The sequence below is a fragment of the Hippoglossus hippoglossus genome, chromosome 15 (assembly GCF_009819705.1).
Source record: "Hippoglossus hippoglossus isolate fHipHip1 chromosome 15, fHipHip1.pri, whole genome shotgun sequence".
NCBI classification, from domain to species: domain Eukaryota; kingdom Metazoa; phylum Chordata; class Actinopteri; order Pleuronectiformes; family Pleuronectidae; genus Hippoglossus; species Hippoglossus hippoglossus.
Window position 1 is genome coordinate 2,450,454 of NC_047165.1, and position 27,979 is coordinate 2,478,432.

Here is a 27,979-nt window from a genome sequence, read left to right on the forward strand (position 1 = left end):
CTTTTCAAAAAAATATCCGCAACAGAGTAGAAAAGGCCTCAAAGAGACTTTCACATGTAGGAGAGATGAGAAAAGGGGGATGCAAAATGGTGCTGTGAATATGAACAACATTGCTGACCCGATGAGAACATGAATTACCCACGATCAACCATGACGGCTGCGATGAAATAAAACACATCTTCATGTTTCTGAACAACAGATCCTCTCTGAAAATCTGTGGAGATGATTCGATGTCACTTTCTCCAACAGCTTCTTGTCTTGGTGCAAATTTAAAAATCTTTCCCGACGCCTCCTTCCAACATCTCTTGAGAAATGAGACATTCCCAAAAACCTTGGATCAGCTCCCTTGACTAACTGATTCAGTGAATTACACTCGACGACAAAAGTTAGTTGCAGTTGCTCTGGAAACGAGAGAGCGCCCGGATTCTAGAAGCCGGAGGCGTCTTCAGGGACGTCTGCAGACCGAAGCTCCTCCCCCAGGAACAAAGTGGACATCATGAAAGTGTGGTTCTGTATGTGTGTGTGTGTGTGTGACTAAATGTTGCATCGAGTGTGTGTATTTTTATGGCCGTCTTGCACATGTGTGTGTTTTGGCATCGTGGACGCTCGTTAGCAGACATGGTCCATCAGTACTGATGGTAATAGTCGGGCTCGTCCACTCCGTACAGCTCCGCCAGGGTCCTGAACCTCGGCCCCCAGTCGTTCAGGAAGTCGTACTCCAAGTTCGAGCCGGTGGAGGAGCTCTGCAGGGAGCTGAGGCTGCCGGCCAAAGACTCGGGTCCCTCGTAGCCGTAGATGTGCAGGGTGTCGAACGGGAAGCCGTCTCGGTCGTGGTCCGCCTCGCCTTTCTTCGACTCGATCATCGCGGCCATGTCGCCCTTGCATGCGGTGGGGTGAGGGGCCTTCTGCACCATGGCGTAGAGGGAGGGGTGGGGGAGGCGGTCGGCGTGGCGGAGCAGCGAGCCGTCCTGGCAGGCGGAGCTGAGGATCGAGACGTCGTAGCTGAAAGAGAAGAGATTTATACACGTTAACGAAGTGAGAGCCGGAGGTTTGTTTGTTTGTAAGCAAGTTTACGAGAAAACAACAAAACCGATTTCCACGGAACTTAAATTAAATATCAATGAGTGTGTGAAGTCGTGAAGATTGAATTTAATGGGACTGTTTTTAATTTAAATACATAAAACAATATAGGACGATAAACCCTGAAAAACAGTGACAAGAGGGAATAAACTTTTTAAATAGGATTTAACAACATAATATTTAGTTTTATTTCACAAACAGAACGGAAGATGTTTTCTCAAACACATAGAAAAACCCTCAGTCTCCAAATATCAATAAACATTAATTCACTGCTCTTTCCTCTGCAAAGTGTTTTTCTTTTTCACCCAAGTCGTCAGCGCGTCCTTCACACAGCATATGGTGCTGCTCATATGCAACGTCTATAGGATTATGGATGGTTTTCATAGTATTTAAAAATAGATGGATTAGATTCAGATTAGATTAAAGTTTAATGATTTCTGTTGGGTAAACTGGGTCAGCAAATTGAAGGATACAGAAAAGATGATAAATATTGCAGACGGGGAGAATTAATACAGTGAATGACTTTCTGGTTAAGTGTCAAAGCTGAACATATCGACAGAGAGGAAATGTAACAAGAAAGGAATGGAAATGAATAAGAAATGAATATATTTGTAGTATTCAAACTTTAAATATGACTACACAGTTGAATGCAACACAATCGGAAATATTCATGAGGAGTATTTACAGCTCTGATGGTTTCTTGTTGTGTGTTTTATGATTCTTCCTTTAGTTCTCGCTGATGTCGAGAAAGTTTTACACATCACAAACGACAGAGAGGAAGCAGCAGTGTTCGTTTTCCGTCGACTTACCCGTTGGTGTCCATCTCGCCTCCTCCCTCCTCGTCGTACGTGACCAGCTGCTCGTGGATCTCGCCGCTGTTCTTAATACTGGCCAGAGAATCCTTCTGGTAGCGTTTCCTCATCCCGAACAGGATCACGATGACTGAAAAACACAGCAGAGGAAATAAGATACGATGTAATTGAAATATATAAGTACATATAAGTGTGGATACTCTTTGACGGCAAAGCCAAAATGTCGTCTGGACCTTAAACACAACAAAACCTATCACAAATTTCCCCTAAGTTCAACAAAGCCACGCTGCGATTTGTGCTCTGGGCTCTGAGATTGGAAACAGGGTGATATGTTGATGTGGTGTTGAATTTATTAACTTATTTCATCCAGAATTTATTATGAGTATGAGGCAGTGATTGACAGCCAGTGCAGCCAATTCATAATCCACTGGAAAAGACAGTGACGTTTGCAAAAGGCCTTCTAGGAAAACCACAACCGTAGAAACAAGAAGACGAAGAAAAGCAACTCATGTATTCAGGCCATATATAAAAGATGTAAAATCCACCCTGCAAACAGGCCTCATCTGCTGAAGAAAATTAGAAAAAACGAATTGATAAAAATTGAGGACATCCCCAGAAGAACACAAACACACACCAACAGTTCCACGAATTTAGAAAAACATGAGAGAAAATTAGGCCAGAAAAACCCGAACCAGAATAAGGATGGGGGCAGGAAACAAGGGAGGAAAGTGGAGCAGCAACAAGAGACGAGAAAACACAGCGAGGATTGTGGGGAAAATGAGAAACGGATGGTTTAAGGTGTCTGAGACGTTTCGCCCCGAGCATCAAACCCACAAATGAATCTACTCAGCCAGAAGACAGAGAGAGAGAGAGGGGGGGGGGGGGGAGAGAGAGGGGAGCACGAGAGAGAGGAAGAAAGATTCAGTAAATACTGGAGGGGAAGTGGAAATGAGAAAACAAGGTGGAGGGGGCTGAGACAGAAAGAATGAAAGGAAGGTCGGACCTGGCAGCTGACAAAGACATAAACAGAGAGAGGGAGAAAATGGGATGAAGACAGGAGGGGGAAACAGAGGAGAGGAAGTAAGAGAGTAAAGACAGCGATTAAACAGATGACAAACACGTCCAAACACCTTGAAGGATTTACGCCTCAACGGGAGCGAAGATGGAAGGAGCAGCACAGAGTCCACAGAAGAAGGAAGCAGATCAGGATGGATGGAAGGGTCAGCAGCCACCGTCACTTCCTACCAACATCCACCTTGGTCTTTAACCCAAAACAGGAGAACGCGAGACGCAGCATACTTCCGCCAAAGCTAAAACCCAATCTCCTAATGTTGAAAATGAGATTCATTCTCATTTTCTCACAATTCACACAACCCGTCGTCCTCAGGGATGTTTTGATTTGTATATATGTTCGTAATTTGGGGTTTTTAATATCTTTTAACACATTTTTTCAAACGTAGCCAGAAACCTTCTTCCAATTGTGTTCAAGCTGCATGATAAATGATTTCAATACGTATATTTTGTATTTCCTAATTGTTGATAGAGGCAGCAGATCAGGAGATAGAGTCCAGACTTGTTTAACATATTGCAGCGACTTCACCAAAGATGTTTTTTTGACTTGACTTTCAGAATGCAACACATATTGAAAGTACTGAGTTCATAAAGTGAAAATATGGGCAACAGCTATAGACTTGGATTTAGAGCCACAGCGTGTTCCAACCCATGACTGTTGTTTTATGACATAATTTGTGCAGGACAGGGAAAGAAAAGAAGGGAAATCACGACTTGGGCTGGAGAGAAGCGTGCGACTGCTTTTAAAATGTTTAAAATAATACTAATTGGAATAACGCATAGTTGCCCTTTGACTCCAGATTATATGATTTCCAGTAAACTGAAACTGACTCGGTCGTTTTACTGCTCAACTACATCTGGGCCAAGAAATATTAAAGCGTGTTTCAAGGTGAAACTGGGAAAATCCAGCCAGAAAAGAGCTAACGAGATACAAAATATAGACATTAAACCTGGTTCATGTTGTAATTTTGGAATGAAAATATTTCGTCTTAACTTTGTAGATAAGAAAGTGGGTTAGATCAACTTAAGTTTGTCCTGCTTACGTCCTGCATTTGAGCTTTGGGGAGAAGGAATGAGGACGAGGAAGGAAAAGAGAAGGAGAAACAAATAAGGGGAGCAGCCAACGACTGATTGAGCGACAACATGGAAGGAAATATAAAAAAGCCCGAGAAATCTGAGCTGAAGAAATCTATAAAGAAGACGGAGGAGGAGAGAAGGAAAGAGACGGAGGAGGAGAGGAGGAAAGAGACGGAGGAGGAGAGGAGGAAAGAGACGGAGGAGGAGAGGAGGAAAGAGACGGAGGAGGAGGAGAGGAGGAAAGACACGGAGGAGGAGAGGAGGAAAGAGACGGAGGAGGAGAGGAGGAAAGAGACGGAGGAGGAGAGAAGGAAAGAGACGGAGGAGGAGAGGAGGAAAGAGACGGAGGAGGAGAGGAGGAAAGACACGGAGGAGGAGGAGAGAAGGAAAGAGACGGAGGAGGAGAAGGAAAGAGATGGAGGAGGAGGAGAGGAGGAAAGACACGGAGGAGGAGGAGAGGAGGAAAGAGACGGAGGATACGTTTGACATTAGATGAGGCCCCGAGCCTCAGTCCCGATATGAACCTCTCTCTCTCTCTCTCTCCCTCTCAGCGGACGGGCAGCATTAGCCATGCCTTTTAGTTGAGGGCGAGCGGGACTAATTTAAGTTTGCATGGGAAACCAACAGATTAATCTTTTACAACACATGCTCTGCAGTTTAATAAGCTCTGGAGATATCAGACTTATGGAGGAACGAAGGGGCAGGGGGGGGGGAGACGAAGCTCCATTTTCTTTGTAGAAAAACGACTGAGAAAAAAACTGTCTTTCGGTGCATCACACCCGACGCCTTGTGAGAAAATGCGTCTGTGAATGGGCAGCGCGGTGAATTGCTTTGGGCCCCGGCAGATAATGACAAGTGCATTAAATAGTTAATCTGGCCTGTGTTGGGGGCGTTTGATAAGGAGAAGGAGAGACAGAGAGAGGGAGGTGGAGAGAGAGAGAGAGGGAGCGGGAGACCCAGAGGGAGAGAGAAGGAGGAAGAGAGAGAGATGGAAGGAGGAAAAAGCGGAGGAGCGATAGCGGAGGAGTGTATTAATAGTTAATAGGTTGAGTGTTTGCTCGTGTTTGATAAGCAGACGGCACCTAAAGAGCTGATAAACGCTCCTCATTACCACTCCCATTCTTCTGCCGCCTTTCCCACAATCCTCCTCTTCGCCGCCTCCCTCCCTTTAACCTCCTTCTGTCTCTCAGCCGGTCTCATTCCACCTCACTTATCGGTCTCGCTCGCCTCCCGTCTGTCTGCCTGCTTCACCCCGTCTCCACCTCCCGTATCTTTGTCAAGTTTCTTTTTTATTTCTTTCCCCGTCCGTCACTCCGCCTCCGCCTCCGTCCTTCTTTATCTTTGACTTCTTCTTCTCTTCCGCTGCACTTCTCATCCCAGATCCCTCTTGTTTAGCCAACTATCTCCAGCGTGTGTGCTGCTCATCCGACGTGACAAGTGTCTCTTTTTTCCCCCCCCCAGAAAAAGAAGAAGAAGAAAAAGCGGAGCGGGGGGGGGGGCGAAGGTATCAAAGAGAATATTGAGCGCACAACCGCAGGCATTATTTCCACATCCGCCGCTGCATTATTCATAAAACCAACAACACCAGGAGCGGAGAAGTTCCCCACAAAACTCAAATCTTATTTATTGCAAAGCGAGCGTGTGCACGTCCTAATCACTCGGCGCCGGGCGCCTCGCATCTATCATTGATGCCGTCTTTGTGAATTCACCTCGGAGGATGAAAACTCTGTGGGTTCAAGAAAAAGTCTTTTGCACCTTTCTGTCAACAGTCGAGACCGAACAAGCGAAAAATCATCTGCAATCAGCTTCTTCTCCTCGAGATTTTCTTCTCTGCCCTGATTCAGAGTACAGACATTTCTCGAGTGCCCATACATTAATGTTTGGAAAACCCTAAACAAACCCGGAGCCACACAGGAAGTTCGGCATTTTATTCCCGCCCACGTGTTTGTATGTGATTCAGACGTGTTTACTTCCAACGGATTTCCTACTTCCAGCTGCGATAAACAGGAGATAATGTTTAAAAACTGTTTTTTACAAGCAAATTAAAACCAAAATGTATTTTCTCTCATCTGTGAACACTGAAAAGGAGATTTTCCTCTATAAGGCAACAAAGAACCTTGAAAGATCCTGATCTGCACGACTATATGTCAGCTCATTTCATGAATTATGTATTAAAGTGCAAAATAATCCATTAATTATGTTATTTGCAGTTCTCTAAACCTGAATGTTTCAAGAATATTAAAATAACACTGAAAGCATAGGTGCAAAGATATTTGGGTATTTAGTGTACAAAAGAAATGATAATAACTCTTTTACATTACCCACAATGCAACTCAACAACTAACATCTGACTGTATATAAAGATGGACGACACGCCAGCAACGCAAAAGTGAAGCCTCTTGATGGCCCCTGGTGGCTGTCTGCAGTATAGGTCATAAACCTGCCTCCTCCGTGTCAGTGGATGGGACATGGACCGTAACAAAAAAGTCAGAATACACTCATCACACTCATCTGTGTTCAAGTGTTGATGTTTCTGCTAAGTTTGGTTTTATTTAGTTTTTTTAATGATATAAAAACAGGTTGAGATATGATTGACGGTTGAGACAGACTCACTAATGCTCCTGTGTATCTTTCAGCCCTTGATACATTCATACTTGATGCGGCTCCATCCCGAGATTGCTTCTGCCCTAAATGCACAGGATTCGTATCAAAGCGTCCGTATCCAGAATCTGCTGCCGTCTTTTTTTTTGATCATCTCTCTAACACCACACCTTCAATTATTTAATCGTTAAGCTTGTTTAAAACCTTTCTGGTCCGACTACAACTCGAAGATCCTCAGCGAAAAACTTACTTAGCAAAAAGTAGAAATGTACACGTACCCAGTATGGTGAGTATGCAGAGCAGGATGGCGATGAGGGCGTGGACACTCACTGACATCCGCCGAGCGCTGGCTTTGCACTGCGTGGGAATCCGTCTGGCGTCACAGCGGCACGACTACATCGGGTAAAACGAGCAATCGATCAATCAATCAATCAAGACTTGAGTTTTACAGGAATACAACTTTTTGAATTCGTTGATGACGTGATTTGAATGTTTCGGACCTTGATGGCCAGTGTGGTGATGCTGGTCTGGATGGGTCGTCCTCCGTCGCTGACCCGCACGTCCACGTTGTAATCCTTGGGGTCATCCAGGCTGAACGGGCCTTGTTTCACCATGATGTCCGCTGTGTTATCTGTACAGATATATAAATACCCACGGTGAGTGTACAAAATATCACATCGCAAATTTACCTCTCCCTCGGGAGAAATCACTCTTATTTTTGTGACTCATCACCTCGGTTTACAGAAGCGTGTCTAAAGCTCACCTGCTCTAAAGTCTATTTATACAGCACCGTGCTCCACAGATGAAACGAGATACGCGACAGAGTCGTTACATAAAGACACAGATCGTTTGTGATTATCTGTCAGTTCGGTGCCTTTAGGATTTGAGTCATTTAGGATTACAGATAATGGCGGCAGCTTAAAAACCTGCAACAGTGGATCAGAGCGAGAGCAGGAACGTAAAGAGAGCAGAAACATGTCGAGCGGAGAAACCTGACCAACAATACAGTCATCACTCAGATCCCCGGTAGGAAGAAGTTTCCTGCTGAGACGAAGGGCTCCACATTATCCCAGCGCTGGAGGAATTTTGTGGAACACAATGGCAGGAAAAGACCCCTCAGAACACTTCAAGTTACTGAGACACTGAGAAACTCTCAGACAAAGAAACACCCTGGTTAAAGGACAAGTTTAAATATAAACAAAAATGTAGGTATTTGACATTTGCACAGACTGGACTTTGACTAGAGGAGATCTGAGATGCAGTAGTTGGTGAGTTTGACATCGGTGCTGATTGAAAACGCAGCTTTAGTTTCACCCAAATCCCAGTTGCAACTTTACTTTAGCTCCAATTTCTCACCTGCCTGATGAGTTGGATTTCCACTTTGCACCTTAGTCTGCTCTTCACTTTACACCTTTACCACTTGACCTCCACCAGGGGGGTTGTGTTTTTACCTCTGTCCATTAATTCAGTTTTTTTGTTTGTCAGCAGGTTAACGCAAAAACTACAGATGGTAAGGGGCGATGGGCATTCGCACCCCTGAGCAATGAAGGCTCCAATGGATCCATCCCTCTCAGGGCCAATGTATCCCAGGATTCATTGTGCTTCGGTTAGGGTTAGGGGGTTTTACAAAGAGATAATGGCGGCAGCAGCTAGTGACGACACCAAAATGTCAGATGCTTACACTTTAAAATGTAATTACCAGGCTTCAAATCAAGTGAAAAGCTAATGGTTGCCAATGATGCAAACTTTTTCAGTGAGTCCACCTCCAGCTCCGTTGCTAGGCGACAGCGGTAAGACCGGGACAAGTTGGTGACAGCGAGCTCGTTAAGCTTGTTTCGTGAACAGGACAAAAAATGTCTGAAATCACGTATGAATCCAGCTTTTTGATTGGTCAGACAGCACCACAGCTATTTTCCTGTAAACTGGTAAATCTGACCTCTTAATGGAAGAGTTCGGGTTTAACGCCCTCCACTGTATCATCTCGTTATTGTCTACATGACAACATGAAGGTGTGTGTGAGTGGGACGACACGACGAAGCCTTAACTAACTGAATAAATGATGAAAGCAGCTTCTGTCCTCTCTTCGTCTCGTCCCTCCTCTTCGTCTCGTCTCCCCGTTCCTTCTTCTGTTTGAATTCACCTCTTTCCCGTCTCCCTGTCCTTTCCTCACTTCTTTTGTTCCTTCCATCTCTCTGCTCACACTTCTCATTAGCCCTTTTTCTCCCTCTTCGTCTCTTTGTTTTCCTTCCTCTTCCTCCTCCTCCTCCTCCTCTTCCTCCTCCTCCTCCTCCTCCTCTCTCGTGTCTTCTTGTAGCCGCCTGGCCTGAACACCAAGACCTGTCACTTCACACTGCACAGTACTGTGTGTGCACGTGGTCTGTGTGTGTGTGTGTGTGTGTGTGTGCACGTGGTCTGTGTGTGTGTGTGTTTGGATCCCATAATGAAAGCAAGGTTGTTTTTTTTGCAAGTTTTAAAGAGCTGGTAGTTGATAAATATTTTAAAAGCCTTCACTTTGCAGCTCTTGTTGAATGTGTGTGTGTGTGTGTGTGTGTGTGTGTGTGTGTGTGTGTGTGTGTGTGTGTGTGTGTGTGTGTGAGGTGCTGTCAGATAATTTTTTCCGAGGCCACCCTCATGAGCCACAGGGGACGACGAAGGTTTCACACTGACAACCAGCACTTATCAAACCACCTCCTCTTCCTCTCCTCCTCTTCCTCTCCCCCTCACCTTTTCCACTCGTCCTTCCGACTTCACTTCCCCCCCCCCCCTCATCCATCCCGTCTCCCTGTTTCTTCGTCTTTTCTTTCAAACCCTCTATTTAAACATTTCATGTTTTTGAAGTCATCGTCTCCTCTTTCATCGTGTCCTCATCTCCCCCCCCCCCGTCTTTCCACTATACCACTGTCCTCGTTTCTTCCTCGTCCTTTCTCTCTCCTCTTCTCCCCTCTTTTATCTGTCATCTCCTGTCCTGTCATCCTTTCTCTTTTTTGTCTGATTCCTGTTCTTCGATTCCTTTGTCCTCTCACTTTTTCCTCATGGTTATTTCTCTCCTCATCTTATTCTCTTTCTCCTCATCCATCCATCTTCTCTTTTTTATCCCACTCTCTCCTTTCCTCTCCCCTTTCTCACCTTCTATCTTTCTCTCATTCACTTGTGTTAAATTCTACCTTTTCTTCTTTCTTGCTAACTTCTCTTCTTAATTTTTCTCCAGTCTTCATTCATTCACATTTTCTTCTGTTCATCCCTCGTTATTATTCTCCTTAGTGTTTACCGCCTCTCCTCACTTTAACACGGTCTCACTTTAACATAAACCGTCTCCTTTAATCTTAATCTCTTCTCCTCGCCTCCTTTCATCTTTTCTTCCACCTCCGTCTCTCCTTTCCTTCTTTCTCTGCTCCCGTCTTTTCCGATTCCTGCTTTCCACCGGCTCCCCATGTCAGCCCCTCCAGGCGGGAGCAGGGAGGAAATGGATGAGGCAAGTTCATGCCTTTCCCCCCCCCCCCTTTCTGTTTATCTTGAATGAAATAGTAACACTTCACCTAAATCTTTCATCCGACGATACCTCGGGCTCTCGTCGATTCAAACTTTTAATATTTGACTGTAACAGTTGGTAACGCGTCTCCTCGGGCTTTCATGTGTGATAGCGATGATCAAGAAAGATGAAAACTGTCTTACTTGTGCCGTTTTGTGTCCGTTACTGTCGAAGCCAAATATACTTTGTAAAATCTGACGTAACAGAGCGCCAACCTTTGCCTAAATATCAGTGTCTGGATCAAAGAAAATGTATTTTACTGTCATCTGTGTCACAGCCTGTTTCTCTAGTTGATTGTTTTTCAAATTGTACATTTTTATATCTACAGATTTTTTAGTATTAAATGGATCCAGATCGGAAAATAGATGCTGCTTTGAATGTGTAATAATCTCTTGGTAGCAGAAAACTGACCTGGTACTGTTGCATTGACTAGGAGAAAAAAAGTGTATTAAAATGTTAAATTATACATAAATATATCAGGTTGTGTATCAGAAGATTCTTCATCCTTTTTTAAAAGCCACAGTACATGAATTATGAAAGTTTGTCTGGAGCTTTTCACTTCACGTCCCGGAAGTACTCTTATGCATATCCCGACTTTCCCCCTGGCATAGTTTTGCATGTATGATTTTATTTTAAAAAGCATCACCACCACCAGCACTGTGTGTGTGACATGTTTCTTTAACATCCTCCAGATCACATGATGGTCACACAGATCCACTTGCTCTCATTATATTCAATATTTGCTGTTGTGCATTCTAGACAACACTCACGGTCCCAGACAGCCTCTCTAAACCCCCCCCCCCCCCCCCCCCCCCCCCCCCCCCCCCCGTCAGGCTGAGAGAAGTTAAAATAATTCAAAATTTCAGCAACAGAGCACCGCGCTTCAAGAAGGAGCTTCAGTCGTTGCATAGCAACAAGTGCCGAGGCCGGTCCTTTCTCCGAGCGCCATTTAGAGGAATGAGAAAAGACAAGGAAGGGAAATAAAGCCTGAGGAAAAGAGACTTACTGCCGTTGTCTCTGATGGAGAAGTTGGAGCTCTCACCGCTGAGGCCGAAGCTGAAAGACGGCGGCTCTTCGTCTTTATCTGTAGCTCTCAAAGTTCCTATCACCTGAGGAAACACAAGAAAAATGTTATAAACCAAACCAGCGAGGGCAAACATTTTATAGCCAGTTTATAAAAAATGATGAAAAGCATATTGATAACATATTAAATGACATAAGGAAATGAATTGTACACAATATTCAGGGTTGGTCTAGTTGAGTACAAACATATAAAAACATGAATTAAATTAAAATGAATCACATATTAATTGAATTTAATAACAAATAGAGAGATTCACTTCCAGCTCTTTCTTACCGTATTAGTGACGTCGTTCTCACACACAAAGATCTCATCCACTGCCAGCTCGGGCTTGTTGTCGTTAATGTCCTGAACTTTGATGTTCACTTTTACGAATGACTCCAGACCTACAGACAAGAGGCAGCAACACATGAATAACTGCAGTGAATCGTAATGATGGAGATGTTTGATGCAGGTGTTGTTGTTCTTTTTACATTTTGTACTGTAGCACTTCAGTTGGCAAACAGGAAAAACCACTGAACATGAAATCATCTATTTTTCTTATGGAGATCTTTGCTTTTCCCACTTTGCATGATTCATTGAAATGATTAAAACATCCCGGTGAAACCAAAAGTAATCCATTTAAATTCTGGCTCCACCTCAGACAGTTTGTGTTAATTTATGTTAAACAGTGACCCCACTCAGATCTGGTAAGAATGAAAGTGATTGTTTTCAAGAGTGATCATCACAAGTACATGATTCATTTGCTCATCGTGACATTAAAGCCCTTCTGATCGGATCACTGAGGACGGATGTTAAACTGATACCAGGTCTGAACGGGCCCAGTGATGAAGATCAGGTGTGTGTGTGTCTCTGTGCACTGATTGATCTGATTAAGGTCGACCGACTCAAATCCTCTTCTCTCTGTTTGTCAGCTTGTTGACACATCAAAGCAGCTTTTACATTCAGTTTTTGAGTATTCATCTTCTTGATAAACGTGTTTTCCTGCCTCTTTTTTGGAAACTATCTTTAGTACAGTACATGCACTGTATATATCGAGGACCTTGTCACGCTCAGGGGACCATTGTGTTCCTTAAACATCGTGACAAGCCACCGAAAATAGATCATTGGATTTCATTCATTGCTTGTCTAAAAATACAGGGTTTGGTTTGGGAGCTGCGAGTGAACAAAGAGAGCCACTAATGTGATTTTCCTGCTCACTCTCTCTTCCCCCGTGTGGGTCGACCAGGTGTTTTGGCAACGTGTTAAATCTATAAAAATCCCTGTTAATGTCTCACACTCCCGTCCCTCAGTGAAATTCAGAGGAGCTGCTCAGTGAGTAAGAAGAACAGCCTGTCTTCTTTTGGCTTTTTCTCACTCCCACCCTGCACATTGCTGTCGTTAGAGGAAACACATGGTTCTCATTTTATAAGTGAGCATCTATTGTTTAAAGGAAACAGGATTAATAAACCCATCTGTGTGTGTGTGTGTGTGTGTGTGTGTGTGTGTGTGTGTGTGTGTGTGAGGGACGTACCACTGGGCTCCTCCTGCGCCTTGACTTGAAACATGTGTGTGGCCTCCAGTTCCCTGTCTAATGTCCTCAGGGTGGACAGCTGTCCTGTGAGCGGGTTGATACTGATAGGACAGTCTTTGTCCAAGATGGAGTACCTAAACACAAAGAGAGGATCGTTGAGACTCACTCTGCAGAGTAATGAGCTACACACACATTATTGTGATGGTTTGCACAGCACTGTACCGTATGGTCATCTTGGCTCGGTCAGGATCCCTGGCCGTGATTACTCCGATGTTGTTCACCATCCGTTCTTCTACCACAGTGAAGGTGTAGATGGGCTGGGAGAAGACTGGAGGCTCATCTACGTCCACCACCTTGATGGTTACCTGTCAATTTCAAATCACTCATTGAAAGACAGCTTTGACCTTTGTGCACATTAAAGGAAAGGTTCTCATGTTCTGTTGAACAGGAAACACTGAATATGTTTGATTCTTTTCATCGGGATCCAGGAGATATTCCTTTGGAGAATAATAAAATGTTAATTTAATGACTTCTTCCACAACCCATTCCACATCCTGACTCCAGGTTTCGTGGAAACTGGTTCAGTTGTGTTTATAAAAAACTGAAAAAGCTCCTTTAAAGACGTTTAGGGCTCGGTCACATTTACGTGGACGTGGCGAATGTTGCAGGTGGAAGTTAAACTCTTCTTTTGTGAATCAGGCTCATTGTGGCACTGATTGTCATGATTGAGCAGCTCCACGGTTCTGGACTGCGACAGAGTTAAAGTGACATTTACCCCCTCGGAGTCACCATTACCTGAAATATGTAAATTTGAACGTGACCTTACCATCAAATCTCATGAGTAACATTATTTCCTGATCATAAAACTGAATATGTAACACACTGAATATTCCTTCCCTCATAATCAGCTGAATTCACATGGGTCTGTGGTGCAGTGTTTCCCCTCTTTCACATTTTTATTGGAAAGTTAATGATCAGCGGGGTGATAAGGTCTCATGGAGGAAGGCTTAAAGACGACTGATGTCCTACCTGAGCTGTGGTGACGGCGCTGTTCACGTTGTCGGCAGGAAAACGCAGGTTTCTCAGGTTTTCACGCACTTGGACATTGAAGGTGTAGCTGTTCATCGTCTCGTAGTCCAGAGCCTGGGGAGTGGGGGGGGGGGGGGTCATCAGTCCACGAGTTACAATACAACATTTGATGTTAAATTGACCACAATCAATTAGGACCTGTTGTCATTGGGAGATCTTTACAGGCACCTTTGTCCGGTTTTGTAGTTTTGCTTCTTTGACCTTTTGGGGATTTTGGGATTTTGGGAATTTGTTAGTTCCTGTTTTACTTTGACGAGTCTTTCCTCGCATGTCTTGCTTTACTTCCTGTCTTTGTCTGGTTTCCCTCCTCAGCGATCGCCTGCTCCGCCCCTGATTTGTTTCACCTGTGTTCAGTTCCCTCTCCCGTGTATTTAGTCTCTGTGCTCCTCACTCCTCTTCGTTGATTGTATGTTTGCTGCTTGAGTTTTGTATTTTCTTACTTTCCTGCCTTCCAGGGACCAAAAGCCTGTTTAGTTTATCAAATGTTTCTATTTGTTAAACTTCCTTCACTAGTCTGTCATCTGCATTTCAGTCCTTCTTGCTATAAATCTCCCTTGAACTTTGCACACTGGGCATCGCTTCATTCTTCTCCGTGTTTTCTATTGTGCGTTAAAATAAAACATTAGGTGCATTTCTGAGATATTTCATAAAGGCCTCTAAACCTGATCACACATCTCAGCAACATGCACCTGCTGTTTAAATCTGATGCAAAAATAATGTCTCTCTATATGTTTCTATGAAATTTATATTTCCTTTAAACCTGTGCACATCGCCCACCTTTCCTCCTGCTGCTGGCTCAGGAACACGTTGCACTAGCACTTTGTTACTCATGTTATTCTTGTCGTGCTCCTGAGTGCATCACACCTGCGTCCGTGCACTCAGCACAGCTGTTTGGATTCCAGGTGTAAAAAATGTTCTAAATGTTCCAACTGGGCTAAAACAACCTGCTCCAGCTCAAACGCTGGATTTAACAGACGCACTCAAATGCCTGATTTTTTTTCCGCTCTCCGTGTTAAATATTTTACCGAAGCATGGAAATTCCTCCTTCCTTTCCTTTCCTTTTTTTTTTTCAACATCTGCACAAATTGAGCCTTGCATACTGTGACGTGTTTGTGGAAACACTTTCATGTCAACAGATACGTGACAGCGAGCAGTGCTTACTGTCATATTTCAGCCGGGATTATCATTTATTTACCCTGTATTAGAAATAGCTTACTGTTCGCTTAAATGTGCCTTTTTCTGTTTTATCTGTGAATGGGACACCACAGGTAGACAGGAATATTCTGTTAACTGGATTATTCACGGCACCGCGGATAGTCACAGGGTATCAAAGACACGTGTAAACAGCTTAACGAGAATAAGAGCTTCACCGCAGTGTGGCCGATAGCCGGCTTACACTCTACATGTAAACACAGCCGGTGAGGAAGATGAGAAGGGGCTGCGGAGCTGAGGGGCGAGTTGTGTGATTCCAGGCCAGCGTGGGTACAAGCTATTACAGAGCTCATTTCATTAGAATACGTTTCCAACTCTCTGATGTCCTAAATACTTTATATGTGAAGAGCAGTGAAAGTCGACCTGCTGCAGTTCCTGTAAATTAGAATATCTCTCCCAGCCAGGAGGCCGCAGCTTTCGGGCTTGAAGCAGGTAAAATGGATCATTGTCGTCCATTTTACCTCAAGTTTAATTTCCCGGTGTAATTGGTGGAGAAATTGGTGGTTTCAGAAAGTGTGTGAGAGGAACCAGAACCAAAAACACCTCTTTGAAAATGTAACGTGTCGTAATCCTATGCTCTCTACTCTTAAAGTTCATAATTTGGTTATTGAACTATTTGCTCCACTTTCATGTGGACCGTACCAAACTGAGGGACGGGGGTGTCTGAACATGTTGATGTCATTAAAGACTTTTACCGACACTTTGGTCACGTGAGCCTCAGATCTTTGAAGGTTGTGGCTGTTGAGGTGGGGCCTGATTCTCGACCACATCATGCAACAAGACCTTTTGGGGATTTTAAAACTTATCCTGGTCTTCATGAAGAAATTGGTTATTGTCCTTCCCTCTATCTTGATTTGTGAGGATGTAGGATGAGGCTTTCCACAAGAAAATGATTGAACTTTGCAGATTTATAAATTGAGCAATGAAAAGGACTTTGAAAACGTATTTGATCCACCATTACCTGCTTGAGCATGAGGTTTCCGTCCTTGCTGGCGCTGAGCTCAACGTTAAACACCTTGCTGTATTCATTTAGAATGGTAAAGATGGGTTCTTTGTTCTGGATCTCATCTCTGTCCTCCAGCTCCAGAGTCCCGAACTTTTCATTCAGCTTGTGGTCCTCTGGAACCTGCAGCTCATAGACCCCTGCGGAGAGAAATTACACATCGAGTTTAATGCTCTGAATGTGCGACGGTTCAAAGAATCTGCTCATGAACGAAATTAGAGTAAAGTATCTTGAATATTTAACAGGCAGGTTATTGGATTTTGAATATTACTCTGGCCCTTTTTGTTTCTTACTCCGGGTGAAGGAGGCGATGTTGTCGTTGGTGTCTGTGATGGTGATGGTGACGGAGGTGGTGGCCGTGTTGCCAGTGGGGAGTCCTCTCAGGTCCTGGGCTTTGACCACCACCACATACTGACTCTTAGTCTCCCGATCCAGTGTGTTCACGTTGCAGCTGATCACACCTGAAGAGAGAGAGAGAGAGAGAGAGAGAGAGGCAGCAGGTCAGGGAGTTATCTTTGGATTCAGCTCCGTAAAAATTAGAAATTGAGAAAAAGACGATGTTGGCGGCAGGATCATGTTGAACCGACCTGTGATGCTGTCGATTGCGAAAGCAGAAGTTTCTCCATCTCCGGTCAGAGAATACTTGAGCTCTGAGTTGGCACTGGTGGGGTCGTCGGCATCAGTCGCCTTCACCTCAACGACTTTGGTTCCTGGAGACAATGAACACGGATTTGTATCAGCATTCAAACATCAGGCTGCAGCTTATAGTGTTTGCAAATGTGCTCAAGAAGCTGATTATGAATATAAACCAAGATGATCTCATATTTGTTTGATTGATTCATTGTGGTGTGTGTGTGCTTATGATTGTGACACAAGTTCCAGCATATCTCAGGATAATGAACGTCAGATGTTTATCTGACGCAATAGAAACTTCTTTTATTACTTCCTGTCCATCTGTCGGATGGTTTGTTTGTCGGCTGGATTACGCAAAAACTACTAAAAGGATTTTCATGAAATTCGGTGGAAGGGTGGTACATGAGCCAAGAAAGAACCCATTAAACTTGGATCGAGACAAAGCGGCACATACACACGATTGTCTTCGACATTGTGAGAGTTTATTTTTCACCAATTTCCTGTGGAATAATTCATGAATCAGTGATATTAGGGGACTGATGTCTATGAGTTAGCGCGTGGAAACCTGTTGGAATTCCGGCTGCGCGTGTAGGTGACATTTAAAGTATTTAAATAGTAAGTGATATTCACATTGGCTGGGCTATCTCCTTCAATTCTCACACTGAATATGCAAAAGCTGGGTTTGGACAAAAACAAAGTGCCTGTCGGATTTGGGTCAGGCTCGGTTGGTTTTCACACGAAGCTGCCGCCCGAGCATCACTCTGCTTGGACTGTAAGTGACTCAGAGCGTGGGCTGGTTGGTATATCTTACTTTTATGTCGTGGGCCTATGAAGTCCCTTTAAAACTTCTTTTCCACCTGGTATCACCCACTGGTTTTTCCAAACAAGCACTTGTTTCACGGTTCCCCTACTCACCTACGGGGGACCTCTCCATAATGGACCCATTGTATGGTTTGGGGAACACGGGGATGTTGTCGTTGATGTCATTGACCTGGATAACAAACTCTCCAGAATCCTCTATGAGCTTGTTGTTCCCGTCAAACATCTTGGCGATCAGATGGTACGAACTCTTCTCCTCTCGGTCCAGTAATCTGGTGACGTACAGGTCTCCTTTGGGACCCACGGTGAAGATGGTGTTCGCTCCTTCACCCTCTATTGTATATCTCTTCACCTCCACGTTCTGGCTGGACTTCAGCTGGGAAAGGGGAAAAAAGAGTTGAGTTGATTTGTCTGGTAGTTTACAGCATTTAGCTGTTTCATGCTTTCAGCCATTTCTACAGATAAACTTGAGTAATCAGCCACGGGAAGGAGAGTATAGAAAGTTTAAAGATCAATCTGGGTCCAGGAAGTGGAGCAGACTCCGACACAGCTTCCCACAGCGAGGTCGAGATGTTGAACGTGAACTTACTTGTCCTAGCTTGTGGGGGCTGGGTGCAGGTTTTTCCTCTTCCACGTAGAGAGAGTTCCAGATCCAGGCTCTCTTCTGCCTGAACAGGATGGGATGCGTCTCCTTCTTCACGATTGCGACGGGGCCTCGTTTCTCGGTTTCCGCCACGGGAAGGTCAGAGTCTTCCGCAATGGCGAGAGAGACGGATAAGGCCATCGTGGCCATGAGCCCCATGGTCCACAGCTGGAGCCAAGCCATCATCTGTGGCAGGGAAGCGAGAGGGGGGGAGGAGAAGGAGTGAATGAGGGCGGGAGGAGGAAGAGGCAAGACGGGAATAAGAGATGTGGGGGTGTAGTGAGGAAAATGGAGGGAGAGGAGAGAGGGAGCAGAGAAGAAGAGAGAGAAGATCACATTAAAACCACTTATCAGCTGTGGACAGACCTCCTTCGCTGTGCCAGGGTGAGACTCAGAGTGAAGGCCAAGGACTCGCTGTCCCCCCCCCCAGTCTGCCACTGAGCTCGAGGTCTAGCTATCATTTAGGACCAGGACTCTTAAACCTTTTCAGCCTGGGACCCAAATGAAACATTTAGCCTCTCATCATGGGGCCTGTGCTGAAAGCGTATCGCCACTGTGGTCGTATGGGGATCTATTAAACATAGGCCGGTGACCCATTTTGGGTCCTGACCCACTGGTGCTGCATGAGAGAGTGAGACGGAAAGAGGGAGACAGACGGAGAGAGGAGCTGACATTAAAACCACTTAGGATGTCCGTCTTCATCAGACATTAGGAAGGTCATTCTCCACACGGGGACTGTTTGACATTTTGAATATTCGATCATTTTTTTATCCCGTCAGTAAAACACAACAAATTGTGGAAAACGGAGGAAAGCACTTTGGGGCGTAACGAAGCGACGGCTCTGTGGCTTATCCCCCCTTCTTGATTCAATCTAGGATAATGGGTCAGTTTTTTTTTGTTTTTTTTACATGAATTTTATACTTAAATACGATCGTGCTCTGACAGAAGACATCAAAGAGAACGCAGCCTCCTCTGTGTTTCATTAAAGCCGCTGCATTTGCACAACAAGGGCGGAAACACAGTGAAATCGCTCCACAACAAACACCAGAATCTGGATCGACTTTTGTCGTGACATTACGCAACGTCCTCTGCTTTAAAAAACAGAGAATCACAAACGAGAGCACACATTCCTGCTAAATTGCTTCATAAGACGAACAAAGCGATTTCCACTGTTTCAGCTCGAGATCATTGAAATGTAGGACAAAACGATTTGTAAAACACGAGTTGTAAAAACCACTCTCTGTGTTTTGGCATCAGATCAGTGTAAAACCTCGTGGATTTATTCCCAAAGTGTGGATTGTACTGTAGCGCAGACATTTGTCTTCTAAGGCAGCGCTGTTTTCCATCATGGGGAGAACGTGGGAGAGAAGTGGCACATTTTATTGGCTTTGTGAGGATGAAACGTTGATCATAAACAAAGCCAAACTACTACAGATTAAAGTTTGACTGAATGATGGAGCAAGAGGATAATTCTCTGGAACCGAGCTCCCCAGCCACATGACACATCAGGAACACATTCCATTGCGATTTTACACCAGTTCCCAAAACTTGACACACCTCATGAAAGTAACAGGAAGTCCTCCTCTCGGGACCATGATGTGTGTTCTATGTGTGAGCCAATGCATATTTTTAGATTAGAAATGTTTAACTCTAGTAAAGTCTGACCTGCTGGTGGTGCTATGGAGAACATGTGGGATTCTGGGGACAATGAATATCTGTACAAAATATCATGTTAATCAATCCTGTGGTTGAAATATTACAGTTTGGATTAAAGTCCTAATATGTAATACATATCACAACAATAATATCACAAAACCAGCGACAGAACTAAAATATTATCTGAAAACCAATTATCTCCATTTATCTAAACACAGTTCACTGCCTTAAAATGACCTAAAAACTAAAAAGCTTTTCATCACATCACTGGTGTACTACATCATAATTGCCATAAGCCACGCCTCCAAGTTAGTGGATGGGACATGGACCAAACTAAACCATCAAAGGACAAATCAAATACATCTTCTCAAAGACGTTTTAGGACATTTTGGGTCGTTATGTTAGATCGAATCATCATTTTTCCAGTAAGTTTTGTTGTAATAAGTTATTTGATGCATCAAAAAGAGCTGAAATGTCCTGATTGACAGTTGAGACTGACTCGTGATTGGCTGAGCATGTGTTAATAACGCACTGACTCCTAATGACGTCAAAAACCCACAGCTGAACCAATATGCAGGATTTTTTTGTCTTCATTTTTATATTTGAATTTGAGACGTCCATCTTTATATCTAATCTATGAAAGCAAAACCAAATTAACAATCTTCACTAACAAACACTTTATCTCAAAGTGTGAATTTGGTGGAATCTGATCTTTGGTTTGTGGAACTGATCACAAAGTTTCCCTGTGTTGCATCAGCTCTTTCTGCCTCAAAGCCATTTTAACAACATTTAACCAAAAAATTAAAATGTATAAAAGACACAAACACCAGCACTTTAGTCAACTTTGAGCTTTTCCTCTCACTCTTTCCTTCCATCTCTCCCCCCCTCCCCACCCCCCCGTCTCCCCCCACCGGGCTCTATCTAATAAAGCAGAAATGCCAGGGAACTAATCTTCAAAACATTTGAGTCTATATGTGCTCTGTACTCCAGCAGATATCTCAGCGCGGCCCTGTGACGTCCCAGTGGACAGATTACTGCATCTTATTGTCTCGCAGCCATTAGCGGCAGGGAGGGAGAAAGAGAGATTACGATGAGGGGATTATACCGACACAAAGTCGTCCCCCTCTAATGGCCTAATCTGGTATTGTGCTGCCCTGCGCTGACCTCTTCACACGGCTCCTCACAAATCAGCTCAAACAAACACTCAACACTGATTTTCGGTCCTTTAGTTCTCATCCTTTGTTTTGTGGTTTTTATTTTTGCCTCTTGTGTTTTTTTTGTTTTTGTTTTGTTTCATTTCCTTTCAGGGGTAAATTAATTAAACACAAGTGCGTCGTCTTTTATTGAAATTTACTGCTATGCTATAGTGCATTTGTGTGTATTACCGATAAACATCTGCTGTTCTGGTTCCCATCAAACTGGAAATAAACAAAAGCAATCACGCTGACATTAAAATTTAATACCACAGAGAAATTATTTTACGAATCTTCTCTCACCATCTTCCGTGATTTAGAGTTTTATTAGTTTGACGCAACACTTGTGGTATTCATTGATTTGACTTGATGCATTGATGTAATTTTACAATCTGAGCTCTGATTCAGTCACTTGCCCCAAATTCTTTGACTGGATTATGTTTGTTGCTGAAGAAAAGGTCTGAATTGTGACTATGAGTCCATAAGAAGTGTCTTTTTCCTCTTTTAAATCTGGTTTGTGGACATTTTAGTGTGTGTTAATATTTGACTAAACTTTAGGCAAGATGAGTGGAACTTGTTTTATTTCCCATCCTCCATAAAGTGTTACCTTATAGTTGTCTATACTAATAATTTCATTGAAATAAAATTGTCTCTGGTCTCCCATAGTAGACTCACTTGAATATTTCTTTCTTTCATTTGTGGTACCAGTTGTTTGTCATGAAACTTGTCAAAGTTATTGTTTGCATTGTTAGCCAGTGAAAACACTAGACAGCAGCACTTCAGGGGCCAATCAGATTTCCCCTAGATCCGCCCGTGATAGCTTTTTTTCCTCTCACGTACTTCACAGTGAAACACAGCTTCTGTTGGACACCAGTCATATTTCCTGACTGTGTCCTTCTCATCACCCTGTTTCCGGGTCGGTCATATCCTTCCTCTCAACAAGTTCTAGACAAACAGAGTTATCTCGCTCCGAGATGAACACGTACGTTCTCACGCAGCAGCAGCTTCAGAAAACTATAGAAGAAGTTAACACTACGAAGACTGACAAGGAAAAAACAAAACAAGCAGAGTGTGTCGTCTTTGTTTTAAGATGAATTGTCACATTTCAAATGAACTTTGAGTTATGGCTTCAAACTCTAAAAGAATGAACATGCGAGAATGGAACCAATCTGGATTATTACACAAAACTGAAGCAGGAAAATGCTTCATCACAACTGAAGCTGTTTAACAGACTGAGACTTAACAAGTTATTAACAAGTTAACCAGTGTTACATGAACCAGTCACTCAGTTCATCAGTACGTTAAATTAAATGAGTCGATCACTGTCAGTGGTTTGCTGTCTTTAGTCGGACATGTTCTGTTGTACCTCTGCTCAAGCCGAGCAACACACAAGCATATGAATCATTCCAACATAATTAAAAACTGTTCTGTGGCGAGCTGAGATTAGATTTGAGGGGAATTAGAAGTTCCCGTTGGTAATAAAAGATTCAAGATTGCCTCAATAACATTGATTTATGTTAAATAACATGTCTAGCCCAGAAACTTTAGAACTTTGTAATGGCTGTTTCATGTTTTGGGGCTTTTATCCGTCGTGGGATATTACAGGAAAAATTTTTTTAAGAACATTGAAAAAGATGTGACAGCTTGAAATCTTTCACTGAACTCACTAAACATACTCCAGTACTAGAAAGTTCCCCGTTTTGATTTGTCCGAATGTTAAATGTGAGAATTTAATAATAATTAATATAGTGGACTCATTGTATTGTGAAAAGTAATGAACAACAGATGGTCGCTAACAGAATTACAATGGTTCGTATGAAATCTTACGAAAAGTTATACACAAATTTCGTGTGAATTCCTATGAAAATGTACAGCAATACGAACAAAATGGCAGAGATCCCTTTATTCTTGGTGGAAAATGTAATGTTTCGGTGAGAAATGTGGGTTTTAGTTTCACTATTTTCAGTGAATCTATACGATATTTGGTTTGTTAGCTATTTTTCATTTTAGAAGATTTTTCATGTTTCTGTCGTATCCAAGGCTGTTGCTATGGACGCTTATTAATATACAATCATCAATATATGACCAAGTGCATGATGTGAAAACAAGCCTGAATTAAGAGAAATGAATAAAAAGCCTCAGATGTAGTTGTAACAGATGCTAAATATTTAATATGTATTCATGTTGGATATTACAGTCACTATAATATGTTTCAAAGTTATGGCACGTTTTAAATTGTGAGACAACAATGGTGTCACCTGTCACATGCCACGTGTGCCCTGACTGTACGTGTCCGGTACAGTGACGTGTTAATCACACTTATCAACTTATCGGTTCGTCACTCAAGAGTCTTTGATGACAAACCCATCGGGGGGGGACATTTTCCCAAAAAGGGCATTTTTTAAAAACGGCGTTTCCTCCTTCAAGGTCCAGCGTCTCACCCCTCCCCTTTTATCAGCAACAGGAAGTGTGTACACAATGTCTTCTGGGGTCAGTTAATGAGGACACATCATTAGCGAGTGGACACACCCTTCCTGGTATTCAGTCCCGCTGCTGTTTCTGTCCCCAAGTCGCACGTCTCAATCTCTCTCTCTCTCTCTTCGTCCACTCGTCCCTTCTTGACTTTGTCTCCTGTTCGTCCTCTCCGTCATTTCAGCTCAACTTAAACTCCACTTTCTCCCTCGTTGAATCTCTCAAGGTGAAAACTGCGTCTTGGTTTTTTTCCACAAAGTCTATTTCTGTCCTCTGTCGATCAGAACGTCTTTTTTCCTTTTCTCACCTTCTCTTGTTTTCCCTCCCTGTCTCTCTCTCCACTTCACCTTAAAAAGCAGATTTAACACCTTGTAAGAAGGCGAGAAGGATAAACACGCTAATAAACCCTGTTCACTTTAACTTCTGTACTTTTGAAATCCTTTTAATTAGTATAAGTCATCAAATGATGTATGGAAAGCGACAGGATAAGGAGGATAAGAAGTAAATTAACCAAAATTTTGGTTTTAAATAAGATTATATATAACTTTCGTTTGCACTGAAAGTAGTTTCTTTTTATGATTCGCACTTTTTTAAAATTCCATCTCCAGAGCGTCACGCATGCAAATCTCACACACACAGGATTATACCAAGTTATTTACCACATAATTTATCGGAGGAATCTTTTCCGAGGTGGGAAGAAATAAAGAACAGGCAGGGAGTATCTGTAATTACATCTGTACGTTGTCCACAGGCAAAGAGAAACCGAGTGTGACGGAGGAGCAGAAACAGACACGGAGATACAGTTGTCATTCTCCGGGATGTTTTGAGACTGGCAGACAGGTCTGACCTAGTTTGCGATGTACCAAAGGCTAAAGCGCAGAAACGAAGTCAACGAGACTTCATAATCCTGGCGGTTGCTGAAGGGTCAGTGAAGTTCGCCCAAAAAAGTCTTTGTTGTGAGTTGTAAAGACATCAGTGAAAATTCCCCCTGTGACGAAATCCGTCTCTCCTTCATTCCTTCTGTGTCCGAGTGTCTGGATGTCGTGCATCATATCCCGACATCTCATGGTGAACGCGTCCTCTTCTTTTTTTAATTATTTAAACAAAGGACAGGACTATTTATTTGAATAACGAGATCTCAATGACGGTCAGACAGTGACTCACATCTCCTCCCCGGCAACAAAATAAATTAATTTGTGATTACAGGATGAATCTAGACACCTCCAATGTTTCAGGGATTAAAATAGTAATAACAAACTAAAGAAATAGACAGAAATAGACAGAAATAAAGATTAGAGACGTTGTCTTTATGTGTCAGAGCCAGAAAAACAGCATCAATCATTAACTGACTGATGAATATATACTTTTGTAAGAAACTGATTTAAAAATGTCTTTGTCGACGACTGTGGCAGCACAGGGAGTAACATGGCAACTCCTTTGTCTTATATCTCGATAACAAGGTTGTACTTTTACTTTCTTTTTGCACAAACTCAAAGATGATGTGTCAGTTGGTGAAACTGTGGCTGAAAGAAAATGATCTCAATTGGAACTAGAAGGACAGCGAGTAGAAAGCGTGGATCACACAAGGCCAAATTGTCGCCTTGAATTCCACCAAGCTGCACAAACGTATAGAACGTTGTTTTTTTACAAACTAATCAACAGATAAACGGACACGGGTGAAAACGTGCAGATAACTGCTCATCATATTCACTTTTTCCAGAGTATAATCGTTACAGATCTTGTTGGTTATGTTAAAAACAAAGCACACTATGATGAGGCTAAAATATCCTAAAATCATCCAAATCTAAAATCCCAGCTCGTGCATGCTCCCCGGAGGATGGACTCCTTGGACTCTCTCTTTTGTCTTTCAAGTAAAACTCCTCCACTCTCAGACCAAAACGTCAAATGTCAAGTCTCAAACAATGTCAACTTTGTTTGGAGATATCCACGAGCTGGATGGGTGTGAAGTCAAGGTCCCCTGAGGAAGAGCCCTGTTAATTTCATGATAACATGACCTTTTCCTCTCCGATAGTTTTGGGCACAAGCCTGCTGCATAATGGAACAGCCTGACTGACGTGACATTTGCTCAGATATCCCCTGAGGCAGAACCTGTTTAAATGAGAGGATTCTGGGTATCGAACCATCCGAGGTTCAAATGTTTAATTTGTCCTCGTAACTTTCAGGACGTGCAACAGGAACAGGATCATGAATGTGGTTCTCTCTCGCTCTCCAGCATTTAAGTCGTACGTCAGCCCCTGTGAGCCCCGGACGATCTTTAAATCTCTCTCAACATGGTGTCTCTGAAACAATTTAGCGGACTTTACTTTTTAACTCTACTTACCCTAAATTCTAAATTGTTTATTTGTGTACGTGAGAAGTGATTCCACGGCCTCAGAGTCTGCGATGTGAGGACGCCGAATAGCGCGGTCGAGATTAAAACAGGTTTAATCACAGAGCAGCTTCTAACAATCTGTCTGCCAGCAAGTCACACTAGTAACCGCTACACACACACGCACGCACACTCACACACTCACACACACAGACACACACTCACACACAGACACACACTCGGTGTCCTCGCTGACACTCTGTCATGTCCCGGAGTGTGATCACGCTCTGATTGGTGATCAAGCGCTTTTGAGTTAATTCTATTTTCCTTCACAATCAGACGAATCAGATTTTATTACAGCGAGCCGGGTATGAATGATGTCGGCCGGCTTTAGAACCGACAGTAATGACCCACAGTCATCTGAAAATCATTTAAAGCTTGTTATCCTCATTGGTTTTGGCTCAGCTGACAGAGCCCATCTGTGCTAAAGGCAAAATTTCCCTCTAAATGGCTTCAAATAGTAAAAGAAAAAAGCCCTAAATATGGAAAAATACATTTTATTTCCTCTATAAAAATGACTGATCACATGGAAGTAAATCCAGCCTCCTTTTGTTGAGGCCTGCTTTTACAAAGACACACTGCAACTGCAGGACGTGCTGATTGGCTCTCGTTAATGAGTAAACGTTCAAATTGTCTAATTGACTGGTTTACAGCGATCAATACATTCCTCGTTACGTGTTTCATCTTCTTACATGTGGCAAATCTTTGTCATTCAATGTATCATCTCATTCAGTGTCCACAGAGATCTGAATGTGAAAACTGATTTCTAAAAAGCAGGTATGGAGAAATGTAAAGTTGTTCAAATACATATTACGGTGAAGATGTGGTAGAAACGCAGAATACAGGTCAGCCACTGCAAATAAAATGGTAACTGGGTCTTTCAGTAGTAATCAGCGACTTCAGCCGAGCTAACATCGCCACAGCTGGACAGCCTGTCAACCACTCTGACATGTATCTGAATGAACGAGCGGCTGTAATCGTGTGTGTCTGTGTGTGTGTGTGTGTGTGTGTGTGTGTCTGTGTGTGTGTGTGGGAGAGAGAGAGAGAGACAGGGAGGGAGAGAGGAGGGTGAAGTCTCCCAGATGGCACCCAGAGGATTTTCCCTGACAGTTCCCTCTCCAGGAATTAGACCACTGGGTTTAGTTGCATCAACGGCTTTTCGACGTAACAACCAAATCAAATCACCTCTGTCCCCTCGGGGCCACGGATCAAGATCCGCAGAGAAAATCCACCTCCGCTAAGAAAACTGTTCTGAAATGCACGCGCTCGACATCATCACAAACACGAGCACAAGCGGAAAAGCATCGGAAAGACGATGAATAACCTGAAGTCTCAACAATAAATGCTCTTTAGAAACACACAGATCTTATTCTAAATTGTAAATCGCTCAGGAAATATTAAATGTGCATCATCAGTAATAAAAAGCTTCAACTTGACATCTGTTTGACAACCACAGTAACATGGAAACCTCTTGAAACGGATGGCTGAAAACCCTTCATTTTTTTTTTCTCCCACTCTCTGTCCAGAGATCATCCCGTATCGTCCTAATGGCCGCAGCCGTCTGTCTTCAGGAATGACAGTCCGGCCTCTGGGGGGGGCAGCAGTGCTCAATTACAGCATTCAAATCCACACCGAGCTGTCCGACATCATTGGCATAACATATGTGAAAAGTGACAGCTTTTCCTTTAAGGGGTTTCACCATCATTTCAGGTTATTTCCGCAGCTTCTCCGAGACGGTTTGACCGGTATTCATGAGCGTCTCAGCCCTGGAGGGACTGCGAGAGTGGCCTGGGGTGTTTTTAAGCAGATCTGGGTTACGTCTTCTGCCGTCAGAAGGAATGATGGGATGTTTTTTTTTTACGTGTGTTTGAACATACTCGTTATCTACCCATAAAACACCTGTGCACTCATGTGTCTCTATGGCAAGAAAAACAGAAAACTTACCACAGAGAAGAGTCCAAACCCAGCCGACGATCGGACCTTTGCTTTGGTACGAAGCCCAAATCCCTGCAGGTGTTCCCTCGCTCAGTCAAACTGTACTTGGCAGGCTCGGGTGCAAATTAGTGGCTTGTGGTCGTAAACCACAACAGAGGGTCAAACCACCGA

General features: G+C 43.3%; 1 protein-coding gene across 4 annotated transcripts; it reads right to left on the minus strand.

Annotated features, from left to right (window-relative positions):
- Positions 1-27,979, minus strand: cdh5 (cadherin 5). 4 transcript variants are annotated; one of them, XM_034609287.1, is made up of 17 exons: positions 27,818-27,979; positions 18,264-18,349; positions 18,110-18,233; positions 17,617-17,896; positions 16,656-16,778; positions 16,362-16,529; positions 16,027-16,208; positions 13,794-13,907; positions 12,987-13,129; positions 12,765-12,898; positions 11,528-11,637; positions 11,177-11,279; positions 7,142-7,272; positions 6,920-7,034; positions 1,890-2,022; positions 561-1,002; positions 1-528 (listed from the first exon to the last, which is right to left on the minus strand). In XM_034609287.1, exons 2-16 carry the CDS (start codon positions 18,347-18,349, stop codon positions 627-629), a joined length of 2,322 nt encoding a protein of 773 aa, XP_034465178.1. In that variant the 5' UTR covers positions 27,818-27,979; the 3' UTR covers positions 1-528; positions 561-626. The 4 variants fall into 4 exon arrangements, with proteins under 4 accessions (XP_034465178.1, XP_034465174.1, XP_034465176.1 ...); XM_034609283.1 differs by having other exon boundaries at positions 18,110-18,349; XM_034609285.1 differs by having other exon boundaries at positions 18,110-18,417; positions 27,818-27,899.